At 41.1% G+C, this 17,836-nt stretch overlaps 1 protein-coding gene across 2 annotated transcripts in view; it reads right to left on the bottom strand.

Annotated features, from left to right (window-relative positions):
- Positions 1-333: 333 nt before the first annotated feature.
- Positions 334-17,836, bottom strand: part of GAD2 (glutamate decarboxylase 2) — an 89,524-nt gene continuing 72,021 nt past the window's right edge. The window contains exons 14-17 of one of the 2 annotated variants that reach the window (XM_015146642.3): positions 12,642-12,749; positions 12,223-12,312; positions 4,070-4,277; positions 334-861 (exon numbers count right to left, since the gene is read on the bottom strand). In XM_015146642.3, the coding sequence (XP_015002128.2) occupies positions 4,104-4,277; positions 12,223-12,312; positions 12,642-12,749 (372 nt within the window). In that variant the 3' untranslated portion in view covers positions 334-861; positions 4,070-4,103. 2 annotated transcript variants of the gene reach the window in all.

The raw sequence follows: 17,836 nt of genomic DNA, 5'->3' as shown, positions 1-17,836 counted from the left end.
TCAGGCTCATAATCAGTAGATGTTGAATCTGGGTGAAGGCAACACAGGAATTTATACTATTTTCTCTACCTTTTTATGTATGTGACATTTTCCATAATAAAATATGTTTTAAAAAAATATCAGATCTGATTGAAGGAGAAATCAGAGTGGGGCAAAGATATCCTTCAGAAGCTACAGTGTGGGCACCTGCAGAAGAGCTTTTTTGTTTTCCCCCACAAAAGACCCAAAGACACTTTAAGCTCCTTGGCAAGTGAAGGGCCTTTGATTCTAGCAATTTGTTGAAAATCATCTCCACTATGAGACAAAGTCAGAACAATTATCCACAGCCTGAGATGTGTCCACGTTTACACATTTATTTGGGTTTAGAGAGACAACACAGATAAAATACTTGGATCATACACAAGGTTATATTTGGTAGGAAGAACAGGTTGCCACATGTTTGTATATTTTATGTTTTTATTTTTTTCTGTCTTTAGTAATGGAGTAATGTTGGGGGAATGTCGATGTCATTCAGAAACACCAATTTGGGAACGGTAGCTTGGCACACCTAACTAATAAATACACAGTGTTTGCATTTAGCATTTGAGAACAGAAGAGCACGTGCAAAATGATACCCAGTTTGAGGTTCCTCGTCCTGCTACTATATTTACACCTGTGCCTTCTTTGTCCATATTCTGAAGATTAGCAACTACTCCAGTGCCCAGCAGAGCCAACACCTACGATGATTTTGGCAGCTGGTGACACTCCATAATTGGTAACGTCTGTTCTCAGAGACATAGTGGTGTTCACCTTGCATTTTGTGAAGTTGCACAATTCTCAAAGGAAGTTTCTCAGTAGGGGGCTTAGCTGAGGGCATGTTCTCTATTAGAGCCGATGTGGAGGGCATATAGTTAGCGGGGAGAGAGGAGAGAGAGAGAGAGAAAGAGAGAGAGAGAGAGAGAGAGAGAGGGAACAGGAACAGATGCAAATGTAGTTTTCATAATATCAAAGTTCAATACAGCTACCACACAGAAAAAGACATATCAATAATATATTGTACAAGCTTTTACAGGAACACATGTTGATTTGCAACACTGTACAGTTCAGATCTAAAGTGCACAACCCCAATCTGAGGTGACAAGACAGTATTATCAAGATAATAAAGGCAACACAGTCAGACAGAATTGATTTCCTTTTCTTTCCTCACATCCTGTGACAGTATATAAAGTCCATACCATGCATAGGTCTCAGATAAAGACATATCACACTTGTTTGTTCAAGTATTTTAAATGATAAACACAATATTGCTGTATAAATGAAAATGGCCATGCCAGTTCTGATTAAAGCTAAAACCAAACTTTTCTAAGACTTGTAAAGAATGGGCCCACATAAAGACCATGGCACTGGGAACTTGGGCTAATATTCAAAATAATCTCCCCTCTTCCCTCCATCCCTCCCTCCCTCCCTTCCTCCCTCCCTTCCTCCCTCCCTCCCTCCATCCCTTCCTTCCTCCATTTCCTTCCTTCCTTCCTCTTTCCTTCCTTCCTCTTTCCTTCCTTCCTTCCTCTTTCCTTCCTTCCTCTTTTCTTCCTTCCTTCCTTCCTTCCTTCCTTCCTTCCTTCCTTCCTCTTTCCTTCCTTCCTTCTGTCCTTTCTCCCTCCCTCCCTCCCTTCCTCCTTCCCTGTCTTCTGACCTGATTACACATCTCCTTTCAAGATGATTTATTAAACTACTGGGACCTACTAGGCTTTTATTTGCTTTCTTCTTTGGGCTACAGTTGGCAAGGATTTCCCTGCACAGGCCTGAGCAAGGCTCTTGGCCAATTTGAAGGAGTACTGGGAAGGGGTAGGGGAGTGGGGAAGAAGAGCTATTGTTTTTGCTAGAATTGTTTTGCTGGAATTTCATACATAGGCACAAATTGTCCTTTAAAATTTTACTATCTCATTAACCTAAAAAGCAGCAGCAGCAGTTCACAATCTAGGATCTGTAACCCAAAAGATAAAGCATCCTGGAGTAGAGCAGGGTTGGTTCACTAGGGCATTGGGCCGCAATGTCTTCTCCAAGAAGGACAGCAGGTTGGATCAATTAGCATCTCTGTCTCTGAAGTGGAACCTTTGGGCCTGAGGCTCCAGACAGTCGGGCAGCTATGTGCTTATTCTCAGCAGGCCAGGCAGTTTTGAGAAAGGAAAGGGATGTTTGGCCATTAGACAAAGCCTAGAATGGAAGGTTATTCCTTCATGAAATTCTGTGGCACAGAAGAGTTTACTTCTAATTGTCATAGTGAACCCATTTGCTTTCTAGACAGAAAAGGCCTAAAGCTGTGTTCATATCAAGTTATCACTGTTTTTGCATATAACCTAGGAGAAATAATGTAGGGGGAAGCTTATGAAAATTTCAGATGGCTAGATCCTGTGGTTATATTGTAGGGCATTTCTACCTGTTGAAGGGCAGGGTCTTCTCTCTTCCCTTGTATACCTGTAGTCTGAGTATTGAACTGCCTGGTCCATTCAGAAATGGAGAATGTTCCTAAATTTGCATTTGCAGTCTGCATATGAATCTATTGTTCTCCTATCAGCACTTGGAATCTGACGACGTGTGACCCCATAAATATCTATGGAAGCCTTTGTTAGCTCAGGTTTTTCTATCAGGTTCACAGGGAAAGAAGGATGTTTTAAAAATACTATTTTGAATTCTAAGGATCTTGTTATTTCTGCATATTCTGGTCACTTTGGATCTTGATGGGAGATGGATAAAGGAAAATCTTAAGATAATGCCTCAAAATCTAGGGTGAGAGGCTGCTCATTTCATGGATGAGAAACAATCACCCATGGAATATAAATTATTTATTTTGGGTCCCAGTGGTAGGCAGTCTGGTGGGAGAGACTTTGTGGGGAGGAACGGGGAGGGGATGGAAATGCACAGCTGTCCTGAAGGTAAATTTCTCTTTCCTGGACAGTGGCAATATGGCGCCAGGATGATGTCATTATTGTCCCACAGAGATCTCTTCTCCCAAGGCCAACTTTAATTTTCTGGGTTCACCACATTCTGGGAGTGTGCTTCATTCCTCTTTGCTCAGGCTGATTAGGTTTTATTTTTATTTTCTCTAATTAATTCAAATGACCTAATAAAAGAATACTATTTGGAAGATGCCTCAAGAACGAGCATCAACCTTCTGTTCAAAACAGGCCAAATTGGAAAGCAGAATAGAGACAATTACCCTAATTTAATCTGAGATGAAGCCTGGCTTGTCACACTTGCAGAGTGAGTCCGCTAAGAGTAAAAAGGGTGGAAAACTTCAAGGGGAAGAGAATCTTATTGCCAATGGGATCAATTATTTTAAAGAACTTGCAGTATTCTTTTGTGTTTGTCTTGAAATACTAACTTTAGAGATGTGATAAGCCATAACATGTATAGAAAGAAGGAATAATACCTTTTAAGAATTTTGTGGGTCAGTGTTTCAAAATAACTTCGCTAAGTGTTTTACTGTGCCTCCATTAAGAGAAAGGAAAAAAAATCTGGCTTAGTTTTTATATCTGCCCCTGCAGTTTGTACAACCCATATAAAATAAAAATCTATATGTTACAAAATAGGATATCTTTTTTAATATATATATTTTCCTTTTGTAAAATTATATGTATTTAAATACATTTGAAATGTTGCTATAGGTAAATTAGAAATTTTTTCTAATACTATGAAAAAGGCAAGAGTTTTTATTGTCAACATACATTTTATATTTACTTTATCCTTTTCACTGCACCCCAAAGAACCTTTTATGATTCAGGGGCAATTTGGCACTATTCAGTCCTACTAGTCTGAAGTGAAAATAAAGTTTGCTTTGCACACTATATTAAAATTAAGGGAAGTATTTATAACAATTTTAAGCTTTTCCTGATTGATTAGAACATAGCCTTTTGTCACTAATTCTTAGAGAGGTATTCTAAACTTAAGAAAGGACTTTTAAAAGGAGCAATGTCTTTTTTTGTTTAATTTTTAAACTCTACTCTACTTTGACACCACAATATAGAAATAGATTTACTTTGGAACAAACTACAAATACATTCACACAGTTTGTGACAACTTAATTGTCTACCTAGAGAAGTGGAACAGCTTGGTGAGCAAGGTTATTATAAATCTTGTCCAAGACGTTCTATTTCTTCAATCAGGAAGTCGATGTCTTGGTGAGTTGCTGCAGGGTTTGAGATGACCATGCGGAAGAAATTGACCTTGTCTCCCAAGGGTTGGTAGCTGACCATTGTTGTTCCATACTCCATCATTCTGGCCTTAATCACTGGAGCCACCTGTGGGACAGACCATATCAGCATGGTGACTTTCTCCTGGGACTCTCCCCTGAGTCAAAGAACCCAACAGCAAGCAGTGTCTTTAGTTTTTAGCTCAACAGTCAGAACCTTACTTGTTTTCTCTTGAAAGAGTTACCTCCAAGTTTTCTTGGGATCAGAGAACTAGAACAGTTTAACACATTCAAGATCCTGCAGGTGATAAGAGGAATAAGTGATAGACTATCAGGTGCCTGTCACCTTGTCCTTGACTTTCCAGTTAGTGTTTTGGGAGGACGAGATGAATCTAGTATTGGCCACAGGCTAAATGGGTTAGCAAGACTTTTGGGGGTGTTTTCCCGCCACAGTAAATTTAAAAACATTGGAAATAAAACAGTTCAGAGGATTGTTACCAAAATGTAAGTTTCAGTATCAGGTGATATATGAAAATAAGCAGACTTTTGGCAACTTTCTTGAAACCCTAGAGCTTTCTAGTTTCTTTTCGTTCTCTTTTTGCAGTGCCTCACTTTGTAAGATATATTGAAAGATAATCCTTAATAATGATAATGAATTAGCTGGGACAAAAAGCTGAACCCACAAGGACTTAACATATGTTGCATATCACAGACAGGAGAGCATACCACAGACAAGATTATACTCTATTTATGTCAGATTGTTGATTATAGCCTCAGATAGTTCTCTATTGTGTATGAAATTAAGTTTAAACTCTGGTTCAGTTCAGAGACCTTTCATCATCCATTTCTGAGGCCTCATCTTCCACCGTTCACCAAAATGAATCTTCAACTCTGACAAGACTCCTTTATTAAATATCCCTTGAATTTACTGTATGTATTTTTGTCCCTTCACACTTGTCGTCAGTGTTACTATGTCATACTTGTTCTCTGTGCTTAGAATCCATCCCTTTTCTCTTCTGGTTCATATCCTACACACACTTCAAGATTCCACCACAGTCCTAGAACTGCTATGAAGCCTTTCCTGACTTCTAGTGTCCATCAGTAGCTCTCTTCCTTTAAGCTGTAAACATATGATCCATGATCCTTCCCCATAGATTCTGACTATATGCTAATTTCCTACTATCCTCTTACTTCTGAGCAAATACATTTTCTTTCTCTACCTCAACTGTCAGGTCCTGGAGGGCAAACACAGCGTCTTCTACTCTGTTTATTGTTGTTGTTTACCAGCACAGTGCTTGGTACGTGTTGGGGGAGTCCTAAATTCTTATTGCTATAAAGAGTTGCATAATAGAAACAGCTATCTAGGAAGAGGCAAAAACTTAAATCATGTCTAACCGTACATACAATCTATCCACATATATTTATCACTGGAGTTTGTAAATATATAATATCTGATCTTCGTTGCTGCAAATGGTAGATAGACATCAGAGAAACTTTTAGACTTATTTGAGTTTCATGTGGTCAGAAACTCAGCTCAAAATGGAGACCATGCCTTCTATCATAGCTAGATTTATCTTAAATGGACAGTTCAATTCAAATGGAATGCTGTTATGAACATGTGACTTATAAATATCAACTCTTAATTAATCATTGGTTTGTAATGAAGTTTTCATCTTCAAAGTATCCAATGCATAAAATCAGCAACGTTCCCATTGGGTCCAATCATTTGTTAGTTACCAAAGACAAAGTCAACAGATAGACTTCACCTTCACTTCTCATTCCGAACCTAATTTCCTTATCTAAAAACGAATGTGGATGATGATTCCAGCATTGAGATCTTCTGACTCTAGGTTGAGTTCTTACATCCCTTCCCACCCCTTGTTCCATGGGGAGGAATGTTTCTCTTGGACTGATCCTTCTTTCACCTAAAGCATTAAGAATGTATGCAGAGCACTGGGCACATCCCAGGGAATAAATAAGAAGAATTTAAATATCTCAAGTCTGGGATTAACTTCTGAAAATAGATCTACTAGAATATTCCAGCCAAAGGGGCATGAAATTTATCCTTTGTGTTGTGAGTCATGTCAACTCAATATGGTTCCTGCGAAGATAAATCTCAAATTAGAAAAGGAATTCCAAATCCACTTGGCTGCAGGAATCTAAGGACAAGTCACATAACTATTCCTTAGTTTCATTTGTGTAATAAATCATGCTTGCTCTTTAGAAGTGATAAAATAATGACAGAGCTTTACTAAGTGAATTAAAGTCTCATTTAGTTTTCATGGGCAATCCAAGCAACGATACAGAAGAATGGCACTAATTATTAAGGACAATCATCTCTAGCTTTTCAGATGAATGCGAATCAAAGGTTAAAAGATTAATGCTAACAGCCACAAGCAAACAGATTTTGGCATAAAGTAAGATTGAGTCCCCTCAGTTCCTGAAGCAAGCTGAAATGGCAGAAATCACAGCTGTCTAAACACATATGACTTTTGGTTGCTTCCAGAAAATGTGGATGAACTAAATTAGCTGGAACATGAACTTCTACTTCGTGGTATATTCACTCATTGCAAGTGAAGAAGGAAAATAAGATTCGGACTATTCTGATGAATATATGTGATCTGTGAGGCCAAAATAGACATTCCTCTATCAACTAAGATGGGTCCAGGGTTCAGGGCCTGGCTGGGGGGCAAATTACTAAATTCCTAATGATTGAAATTCCCTAACAATAGGTGCTATGAGACCCCCTCCTCACCCTGATTTACTACCCAGACCACCATAACTCTGACTGGACAGAAGACTGACCTTACACACATTCTTTCCTGGTAAGCAACGGCAGACCTTAAGCCAGTTTGAGCAGCTTATAGACGTGGTGCACAAGCTGTGTTTACGTCCTACAGTTCACCTTTTGACATAAAGAGTCAAATTCTACCTCATTTTAACACTAAAACCCTGCCCTGAAGTGAACATGGGATGTATGCTACATATATGTTTACTCATTCTGCATGTGCTCAGCTCCCCCCATAAATATGGATACCTTTTCCCCAAAACCTACTGAATATGTCTGACTCTACTGTGTGATACAGGCCCTGTGAGGCATAAAACCCAACCTGCCCTTCCCCTCTTGGAAGAGAGGGCACCTTCCGCACATGCTGCAGGCTGTCTCTTCCTGGTTTGCAAACTGGTATCACCAATGAAGCTCTCCTTTCTACTATTTAGCCATCCCGGTGGTCTTTTGGATGAAATACATAGAGATTTCACTTATTTCTAGGCTTTTGTATTTTTTGGTTGTATTCTTAGTTTTCCTAAACGAAGAACGCGAGTTGAGAAAGAGTGGTTGCACGTTGAAGAATTCACTAAAGGTGTAGTCAACAAGAGCTCTTTGGGGCTGCCTTAAGAATTTTAGGGTGTTGTCTTCTCTCTTGTGCCGTTAGCTTTTTTAGTCCTTTAGAAAGCAGTAACTAGGGGACTCTTCCATAATTGGAATCCACATTTGTCTCTTTCAAAGAGGGTGCATAGTAAAGCATCATGAAATAAACTTAAAAGATATCACAGAAGGCTGAGGCAGGAGAATGGCGTAAACCCGGGAGGCGGAGCTTGCAGTGAGCTGAGATCCGGCCACTGCACTCCAGCCCGGGCTACAGAGCGAGACTCCGTCTCAAAAAAAAAAAAAAAAAAAAGATATCACAGAAATGTATTTTTCACGATGTCTTAGAAAACTTTTTTGTTTTTACATTTTGGAAAACTGCAAGAAATTTTTGAAAAATGTAAAAGCAGAATAATTAAATGAGAAATTCTAAACTATTGGCTAGGCTTGGTGACTCATGCCTGTAATCCCGGCACTTTGGGAGGCTAAGGTGAGTGGATCACTTGAGGTCAGGCTTTTGAGACCAGCCTGGCCAACATGGTAAAACCCCGTCCCAACCCCGTCCTGACCAAAAAATATGAAAATTAGCTGGGTGTGGTGGTGTGCGCCTGTGATCCCAGCTACTCGGCAGGCTGAGGTGGGAGAATCTCTTGAACCTGAGAGATGGAGTTTGCAGTGAGCCCAGATGGCACCACTGTACTCCAGCCTGGGCAACAGAGTGAGACCCTGTCTTAAAAACAAAACAAAAAAATTCTAAAATACTAAAATTTCACCAATTAAATCCTCTATTGCATGTAATAACACAGACTTTCAAAGAGTCTGTGTTAAATATAAGGCCAGGCTGCTTCCTTACAAATTTAGTATTAAATCCACTGCTAACCTTTTAAAAGTCCACCAATCAGTGTAGGACTATAAAAGCTGACAGAACCAGATAGTGATCAACAATAACAAAAATTAAAATAAGAAGATGAAGAACCAGAAACACAAGAAGTTATCAATAGACCAGCCCTTTTGATTCTTGTTTGGTAAACACTGGCACAGCCTACTTGCGTCCCTCCCTGTGTCTAAAGCATGTGTGCAGTGTCACATCCCCATAATGCTCCAAGCATTCATTGTCTACACTGCCTCAGCGACACAGCGCCATCTGCAAGATCATAGTCCTGACAGGGCAGGAAGCACACTGACTGGATTCTCGTGTTTACCACCCCCATGAAGGTATGACTGTACTTGCTTTATTAATAACTTCTGTTATCCAGATATTTGTCCCCAAACTAGTGCACTCTGGAAAAAGGCTTACGAGCCACTGTTAGGTTTCCTAAATGTTGTTTCCCTTCCTTATTCTGGAATATGCCTAAGGTATTCGCTATAGACGGAATTTTTCTGTCCTCCCAAAATTTATATGTTGAAATCCTAACCCCGCAATGTGATGATATTAGGAGGTGGGGCCTCTGGTAGGTGATTAGGTCAGGAAGGCACAGTCTTAGAGGCCCCAGAGAACTCCCTTGACCTCTTTCTGCCATGTGAGGATACAGGGAGGAAAAGGCCATTGATGAACCAGGAAGTAGGGGTTCCACCCAACACGGAATCTACAGGGACCTTGATCTTGGACTTCCCAGCCTCTAGAACAGTGCAAAATAAATTTCTGTGTTTATAAGCTACCCAGTCTATATTAGTCTGTTTTTGCAGCCCAACCAGACTAAGATACAATTTTAGCCTAACAAATGATTTTTGAGTTCCTACTGTGCACTACAGCTATGAATCAGGCAAGATGGTACAAAGAGTAATTCTCTGCCTTGTCTTGTCCAGAATTTAACTTTGTTCTTTTGGTTCCCATAAACTGCACAGGAAACTCCACATTTCCCCCATTTTGGGTCTATATCGGCATGGACCAAGAGAACCTGTGCAGTGATCTCCATCATGTTCTATATCTGTGCTATCCCATAAAACAGCCATTGGTCACAAGTTGAGCAACTAAAATGTGGCTAGTGCGATTGAAGAACCATATTTTTAGTTGAATTTGAATTTAATTTTAATTGATTTAAATTTAAATATGAAGAGCCACATGTGGCTATTACTACCATACTGGTCAACAGATTATTTCACCTCAGTTCTTTTCCCTCTGGGACTCTGTGTGTGTGTGTGTGTGTGTGTGTGTGTGTGCGCGCACGCGCGCGCGTGCGCATGTGTATGAATATTTTACTGGTTCCTGGACATTATACTTTAAGGGTGTCACACTTAATAAAGAACTTTCCAGAAAGTCTGAAAAAAATCATTGGCATAGATGAACAAAAGTTAAACTTGGTATTCATGTGGTTCTATTTTCGTTTCCAAATCTGAATTGCTGAATTATCTTGATTACAATGATAAAAATGGAGAATAATCAGGAGAATTCATTTTGCAATCCCCGGAGATTTTCGTATTTGAATTGTCAACAGTATAAAAACAGTTTACTAATATTCTAATTGCCATCTCCAGGAAACAATCTCCATCCCCATTCCTCATTATAGCTCATACGAGGTGCTGAAACCTAGGAGGCATATAAAGAGTGATATTTAAACAGGGGAGTCTCCGAGTTGATTTTTGTTCAGAAAATGATGAAAAAAATGTTTTTATTCTGTACTCCCATCTTGCTCCATCCCTCAGCCCAGTGATACTAGGCTGATTCAACAAATGAAATCAGCCAAACTAGTCTGTGGATTCTCTTTCTGGTCAGTCAGTTCAATGAAGAAGTGAAAGGCAAAAAGAATGGAGGCATCTAATTTCTAACTAACTGGTTAAATAAGTCATTGTTAAGAAATTTTACATTATGAAGGTATACCATAAAAATTCCAGGAAAAATATGAATTTTTTCCTCTTAAATGACAGCAGACACCTGCACCCCCATTCTCGTTGTTATTGCCTGCACCAATCATCTTATCCAATGCGACCTCTACTCATTCCCTCCCACCTTGTGAGCTTGATTTCCTGGAATGAACCAACTTCACTAAATCATCAAACACAACCACACCCCCTTCCACCTCAGACACATGCGCCATGGATCCTGGTTCTAGAAGCTTTCTTCCATTTTTTCCTCTAGATCAGGGGTTCTCTAGCTGAACTGCACATTGGAATCATCTGGATAACTTTCCGTCATTCCCAGGCCCATCCAAGCACAATCTGATTACATTTTCAGGGTGAGACCTGGTCACTAGTGTCTTTTATAAAGTTTCTGGATGATTCTAATGTATGACCAGGATTGCGAATCACTACTCTAATTAGGAGGCTTGGTTTAAAGACCTCAGCCAAGTGGAAGTTTTCTCCTGATGAGAGTTTGATCCTGGGTTGCTTAAGGGCAGATGTTAACATGTAAAAGCTTCAGTGAAGGTTTCATATATACACAAAATCCTCTTCTTCATTTTACATAGAAGGAACTAAAGTGTTCCCAAAGGTCAATGAGGCAGCCCAAACTCCTGAGCAGTGAGGGGACAGCCTGCAGGGCTTTTGGCAGTGACTGGAGGAGGTTCCCTCTTTTATGATAAATGAAAAGAACCCCCAAACCAACCAAATCAACTCTGAGATCTAAGTCTACACAACCATCCCTAGTTTCGCATGGTGACAGGTCCTGCATATTCGCTTCGATGTGCATTGCAAGTCATATTTCATCCGTGTATAAGTGCTAGGAGCAGGAGAGGATGAAAGATAAAGGGTGTCTTACTGACCACAGTACAATTTAAAGCTCAAGCCCTCAGACTTTCTGTGAGATTTTGGGAGTTACATTTTCTCCCTGTGTGTCAGTTTCTCCATCAGCAAGATGGGTGGACAGTCCTTCCCATGTCAGGTTGCTCTGAGGCTTTAAGTGACCTAACACCTGATATTGAGCTGGGACACAATACACACTGAAAACAGTGGCTATTATTATTGCTCTTTGCCATCCTACCTTCTGGGGGTCATCACAGCTCTAAGGACACCCCCAGGGTAGCCTTGGTCTTGGCAGCTCAAGAGGGTCAGCAGCAGCATTGCTTGCTAACCATTTCTGGTACCTGAAGTCTCTTTTGTGCTTGTAACTGAGCACCAGTTTCACTTGGAACAGCAATGAACTTCAGCAATGTCCTCGCTGCTTTGTGAATGCCAGCAAAGCTTATCGCCTGATTGCTTCTTTTAGGACATCATAAACTCACTCTCAGAAAACAAGCAAATAGAGTTGTTAAAAGTCTGCATAGGTCGGGCGCAGTGGCTCACGCCGGTAATCTCAGCACTTGGGAGGCCAAGGTGGGCAGATCACCTGAGGTCAGGAGTTCGAGACTAGCCTGGCCAACATATTGAAACCCCGTCTCTACTAAAAAGACAAAAATTAGCTGGGCGTGGTGGCGGGTGCCTGTATTCCCAGCTACTCAGGAGGCTGAGGCAAGAGAATTGCTTGAACCCAGGAGCTGGAGGATGCAGTGAGCTGAGATCACGCCACTGCATTGCAACCTGGGAGACAGAGAGAGACTCCATCTTAAAAAAAAAAAAAGAAAAAGAAAAATAGAAAAAAAAAGTCTGCATACATCAGGTTCTATATGTCCTGGCTCTGTGGGAGTCCACAGATGGGAGTGGGCCCATGCACCCAGGTGGGCTCTCTCCTAAGGCCACAGGCATACGTCATAAAGAAGACGTGCACATGAAAGGCTCAATACACGCATGTATCAGAGGAGCTTGGAGCACTGACCTTTGAGAGGCGACTCATTCTCTCTTCATTGTCTTCCAGAGTACGCAAGCTCGGAGGAATGTACCAGAAGCAGACATTTGTGTGCTGAGGCTACAAAGAGGAAAGGAAGATTCATATTTGGCCCAGGCTGGCAATTTTGAAAATTCTAAGAACATTTCAAATCGATGTATTCAGCAGGTTCAGAACACAATTCCCACTTTTCAATCAGGAATTGCCATTGGAGGGCATGATTTCGACAAAGTTCTATGGACTATTTGGTGAGTTTGGTCTTTATTCCAGCTCAGAATAGCTACCCCGTCATCCACTGCTCCCCTCTGTGACAGTCCCACTTACCTGGACAGCACATCATTTACATCATATCAGTGATGAGGGTTGGAATTGACTAAACTTTCTGGGATTGTAGAAATCCAAATACATACCTTCCCATCAAACACCATCTCATATCCTTCTCGGTTTTTTATGATGTTGTATAAATACTCTGCCAACTCCAAACATTTATCAACATGTGCTTCAAACCCGGTAGTCCCCTAGGTAAGAGAAGGACACAGCTCATTAGGCAGGCTAAGAGTGCGGAGGAAGTGATTTCCCTGGAGACTGATGGTCATCCTGCCGCCTCCATCTCAGCCTCATCTGGCACTTTCCCGACACAGGGCTGTTTCCACAGGCTTTTTCAGCGCTGTTTTCTCTTTAATGCTCTCCCCGTCAGGTGCTTTTGTTCCCCTTCATTACTGCTTTCTACACGGGACTCCTTTTCTTCCAGAGCCTCCATTCCCCAGGCAATTAGTTTGACTACTCAAGGGGAAAATGTGCCTCTGCTATTCACAGGAGTAATCATGGAAGTCATTAATAACAGGAGGGCTGGGCTACTCTCTTCCTGCAGAGAAAAAGCATCACTGGAGACCCTCCAGAATGCCTGCTTAGTCCCCCTCCAATGTGTACATTTTCCATTCCCAGAGCCCATCTTTGTCTGCCAGTGTACCTGATATGGAACAAATTGGGTAGGTACTCATTGAATTCTTTGAACAAATGGATGCAGGAATTTTAGGGAGTACCCAGATGCTTTGTTAGCCGGTCAAGCTCTGTAGAGTTCTCCTTTAGGGGCAGATAAATGACTCATGTGTCTGTGATGAGTGAACATTATCACTGAGTTCTTTTAGTTTCTGGCTCTGGAAGCCCTGGATCCAGACTTAGGAAAACCAACACAACAGTCTTGGACTGGAGCTGTTTTAACTGACATCGGGACACACAAGAGAGTTACTTTTCAAAATAGCTTTCCTCTTATCTCCTTGGGTGTTTACTGGGTGCTGATGGAGAAATCTTAGAGAAAAAGCCAATGCTCATCTCAGAAGCACTTTGAACCTGCCTACCAGTAACTTCTCCAGCAGGGAACCTAGAGAAAGCAATTGTAATGGAGATGAGATGGGCCCACTTGCCTGTTTCATAAAAGATCACATCATCTCAGCTAAGGGCGCCCAACAGAGCCCAGAGACTTGTGACGTATGAAGCAGGTTTAAGAACAAGCTGCCCTGGAGAAATCAAATGGGTTCGGAAATTCACTTATTTGGAGACTGCTGCCCTGGCTGATCAGCTCAAGGAGGTTGATGGGTTCCTGATGCCTCCCCAGGAAGGGCTTGGGCTCACGCCTGATGCTTGGCCAGCACCCATACCAGGAGCTCTGTGCGTCTGTCAGTGCTAAGGAGATTATAATTGGTTTGGAATGACTTGACAGTTTGGGTTCACTTGGGATGGACTGTAAGTAGAAGGGAGGGAAGCTGATTGCTATTCTCCAACCTGGATCCTTTGGACCGTCTGGAGTTGGGTTTAAACTTTTGCATATCTGATCTTGGATATGGCATGACCAGTCTGACTCTGACCCTGTCCTGCTGAATGGCATTGGCTAATCTCTCTGATCAGATGGGAATGATGATGCCTCTCTGATTTCCCATGAAGAAGAGTTTGCCCTGCAACAGCAATGGGATTACTAAAGACCAGAGTGTGAGACCTCTGGTTCCCCTGGTCTGGGACCTTGCTATGGGGATGATGGGGGTCGTGTGATTGCCCCATTAGTTGGGGGCTAAAGACATACATGGGGAGTGACACGGAAAACTCTAGTGTGCCCTGGGTGCCTCCCGTTCATATTGAATATTTATGGGATTAAGATCCACATTTTATTTTCAAGGTTTTAGAGGCTTTTGAGAGATTCTTCAAAATTCTTTCATTCATTAAATACTTTCATCCATTAAATCACATGCCACGCAGCTCTTACTGTGAGAATGACAGAAGCACATGTCAAACTTTATCAGGGATCACGTCCCCTTAGCCTGAACCCCTGTGCAGGATGCTGAAGGCTCGGACAGGCACTCCTAAATGAAAGGCTGGACCCCAGTGTCAAGATTCCGCTGGGGGAGTTTCTGGAGAAAGACGGTTTTATTTAGCTCCTCCTGACTCACACGTTAGAACTAGTTGAGATTGACCTGGCTGCAACACATGCTCCATGAGGGCACAGGTTTATGTTTCTTTTGTTCACTGTTAAATCCTCCACATTCTGAGCAGTGCTGAGCGCATATTAGGTGCTCAATGTATATTTGTTGAATGAATAAGTGAATAACTTTGAAGCCTTTTACAAAGTATGTTCTGAGGAATGATCTATATCAGAACCGGATTATTTGTGTTAAAAATGTAGATTCTTAAGCCCCACCTCAGACTCCCAAACCAGAATTTTAGGAAGATGAACAATGTTTATGTGATCTTCTTCAGCAATCTCACCATCCAAGTATTCAGCTGCTGCCTCCATGTGGTCTTGGGGAGTGGGTCATGATCATTCTCTGCTTCCTGAAACGCTTTTATAAACATTCTCAGGCCCCAGAGACAGTGCTTTTGAAATAACTACTGAATCCCTTGCTGTTATCTCAATTTTTGCTGCTCCCACCCTAGTTCAGGCTCTGTTACTTCTCACCTGGAACGTAGCTCCCAAGTTGCCCTTCACAGTCAATTAGACTCTCCCTTACTCTCATAATACGCACTGAACTCCTGCTCAACCACTCCTTGGAATGGCCTTCTCACAGCACTGCTGGGTGAAATCCTACTTTTTCTACCTATCCTGTTCAAGTCCCATCTCAAAGGCCATCTCTTTGCAAATCATCTCGATTCTTAAACTAGGAATGAGCTCTCCATCCTTTAAATTCCCCAGATGTGTCTGGATTTCTTTTGTGATCAGTCCTAATCTGTCTTTTATGATGGATTTCTGTGCATTTGTCTTATCCTGTCCGGAAAATGAGAGCCTCTTTATTCCATTCAGTATCAGACACGATAATAGATGCTGAATATCTACTTGTTAAAATAAATTTCATTTTAGACAGAAAGTAAACATTCTGTCATTTTCGGCAAAGGATGCCAGATGTCCATTTCCCTTTAATAAGTTTTTTCCTGGTGTTTTTTTTCCTCTAGCCATTTGCCAGTCCCTCTTTTTCCACATTTTTAATTAGCAAAGCTAATCATAAAAAACCCAAGGAAAACTGCTGATTTGTATGACTATATACAAACACAGAGATTTGCTATGAAACCCTGGTTGTTATAAATGAAGCCATTCCTGTAGGCCTAAAAAGGGAAAGTAGGAGAATTGCTTGAACCCGGGAGATGGAGGCTGCAGTGAGCTGAGATTGCACCACTGCATTCCAGCCTGGGCAACAGAGCGAGACTCCATCTCAAAAAAAAAAAAAAAAAAGTGTTGGGGAGATGTAATTTTAAGTTTATTTACTTACTTTTGTTGGCTACTGAGTTTTAGCCACTGTAGGAATCTGTCAACATTGGGAAGTAATCATTAGGTCCTAGGATTATTTAATAAAATGCAGACAAAATGAAAGGCCGACTCCGTAATAAGAGTGTCGAGAGTAGGCACTGGGCCTCTGCTGATGATAAACATCCATATCTTAACCAGCTAGTATGCCTCTTAGCATCCTAAATCAGGGGTCTTATTTTTTGCATAAATTTGTTCTAATCAAGTTAATTTGGACTTAATATGATGGCTGTCATCAGTGCATTTAGCTCCATTAGTCATTAGCAGATTAGTTCAAATAATAATAATTTATACTTAGGCTATTTTTCATGGGGTTTTTCTTAGGAGAAAATGTGGAAAACACCGAATTCTCCAGGCAGGTCTGATCACAGAGGGCTTACTGAATTAATGCTATGTTCTTCCTCCTCCTCCTCCTTACTCTTATCCAGATTGTTTCCTCATTCCTGTGGGGAGGCAAGATTCAACATCATAGCCAACTCTTTCATGGCTCTTGTTGCGGGAAAAGGATGACTTCTTCCTTGGCCGGCATGGCTAGAGGGAGAGCTTTGATGTGAGAGTACAATTATCCTCACCTTTTATCTAGATTGTAGAACTAAGCTTATTACTTTAATAATGATTATCATTTCATTTTTCAAAAAAAAATACAAAGGTTTAGATTGAAAACAAAGTGTAAGTTTTTGCCACTTAGATGTCTAGATATTTGAGGTATTTCCACAAAGAAGTAAAAGAATAAGTAATGCAGTGGCTGTGATTTCCTCTTTTTATCCCCTTCCCCAGTGACTTCATGGGGCCCTTCCCTTTATTTCCGGCTTCATCTGGTCCTGCTGTTCGATTCACACTTGATACCCTCCATGTTATTTCTCTAAGAACCTGGGCTGCCCCTGCTGGAGAGGAGGCTTCAGATGGAAAGGGAGCAGCAGAATCTGATGAACCGTGACAGAAACATTTTTGTGTAAATATTGCTGATGATCATTATCTTAATAAAAACACCACAGGGGAAAAAAGACACAAAGAATGATCCTTGAAGTAAGAGGGAACATGGCACAATATTCAGAAATCAAGGTTTTCTCAGCTTGCTACCTGATATTTACATTAATCATTTTGTAATCCCCACCAATCAATGAAATGAAAGACCTGCTCATTTTAAAGCAGCTTGGAGGTACATCAATACTTTACATTCTTGATTGCTTTGGGTTTTTCTTCCAAATGAAAGTGTCATTGCTAGCAGAATGAGTCTCCCATTGGGTGGCGGGGACCAGGGACCTGTCGTTGTTGGGCTGTCAATTTTCAAAAGAGGAAGGGGGCCCATCACTCCACCATTACCGGGCAACACTGTGGAGCTTCACTTCATGTAAAGCCTCTGATATTCAGCTTCTTGTAGCTGCCTGATATTTAGCAACATGTAAAAAACGTTCTGCTGGAGTAAACACCATTAAGCAGGCTTCCCTGAAGGACGTACAGTCCAGCCATCCCTGGAAACCACCCAAGAGTTACTTCTTCATTAAGCAAGACCATCTTTCTGTTTAAACTGCACCTTTTTGCCAGAATGGACTTAAAGGAGATTCCATAAAATACTTGTGGATTGCATTGCTTCACTCAAAAACTCCCTCTTTTTCTTGTTAAGAACCCCATCATCTAAGCTGCTTAAAGTAATTTAGGTTACTTTAACAAAATTATAAACAAAAGCACAAGGAATTCATTGCCGTGGACAAGGTTCCTACCTTTTTACACAGACTTGCAGAAGATCCCATTCACTGGTCTTACCCTGGTACACTTCACTCCTGCTGACCAAGTTATTGGCATTTTCTTATGGGACTG

This window comes from Macaca mulatta, chromosome 9, assembly GCF_049350105.2.
Source record: "Macaca mulatta isolate MMU2019108-1 chromosome 9, T2T-MMU8v2.0, whole genome shotgun sequence".
In the NCBI taxonomy this organism is placed as follows: Eukaryota; Metazoa; Chordata; class Mammalia; order Primates; family Cercopithecidae; genus Macaca; species Macaca mulatta.
This window is presented reverse-complemented; position numbering and strand designations above follow the sequence as displayed.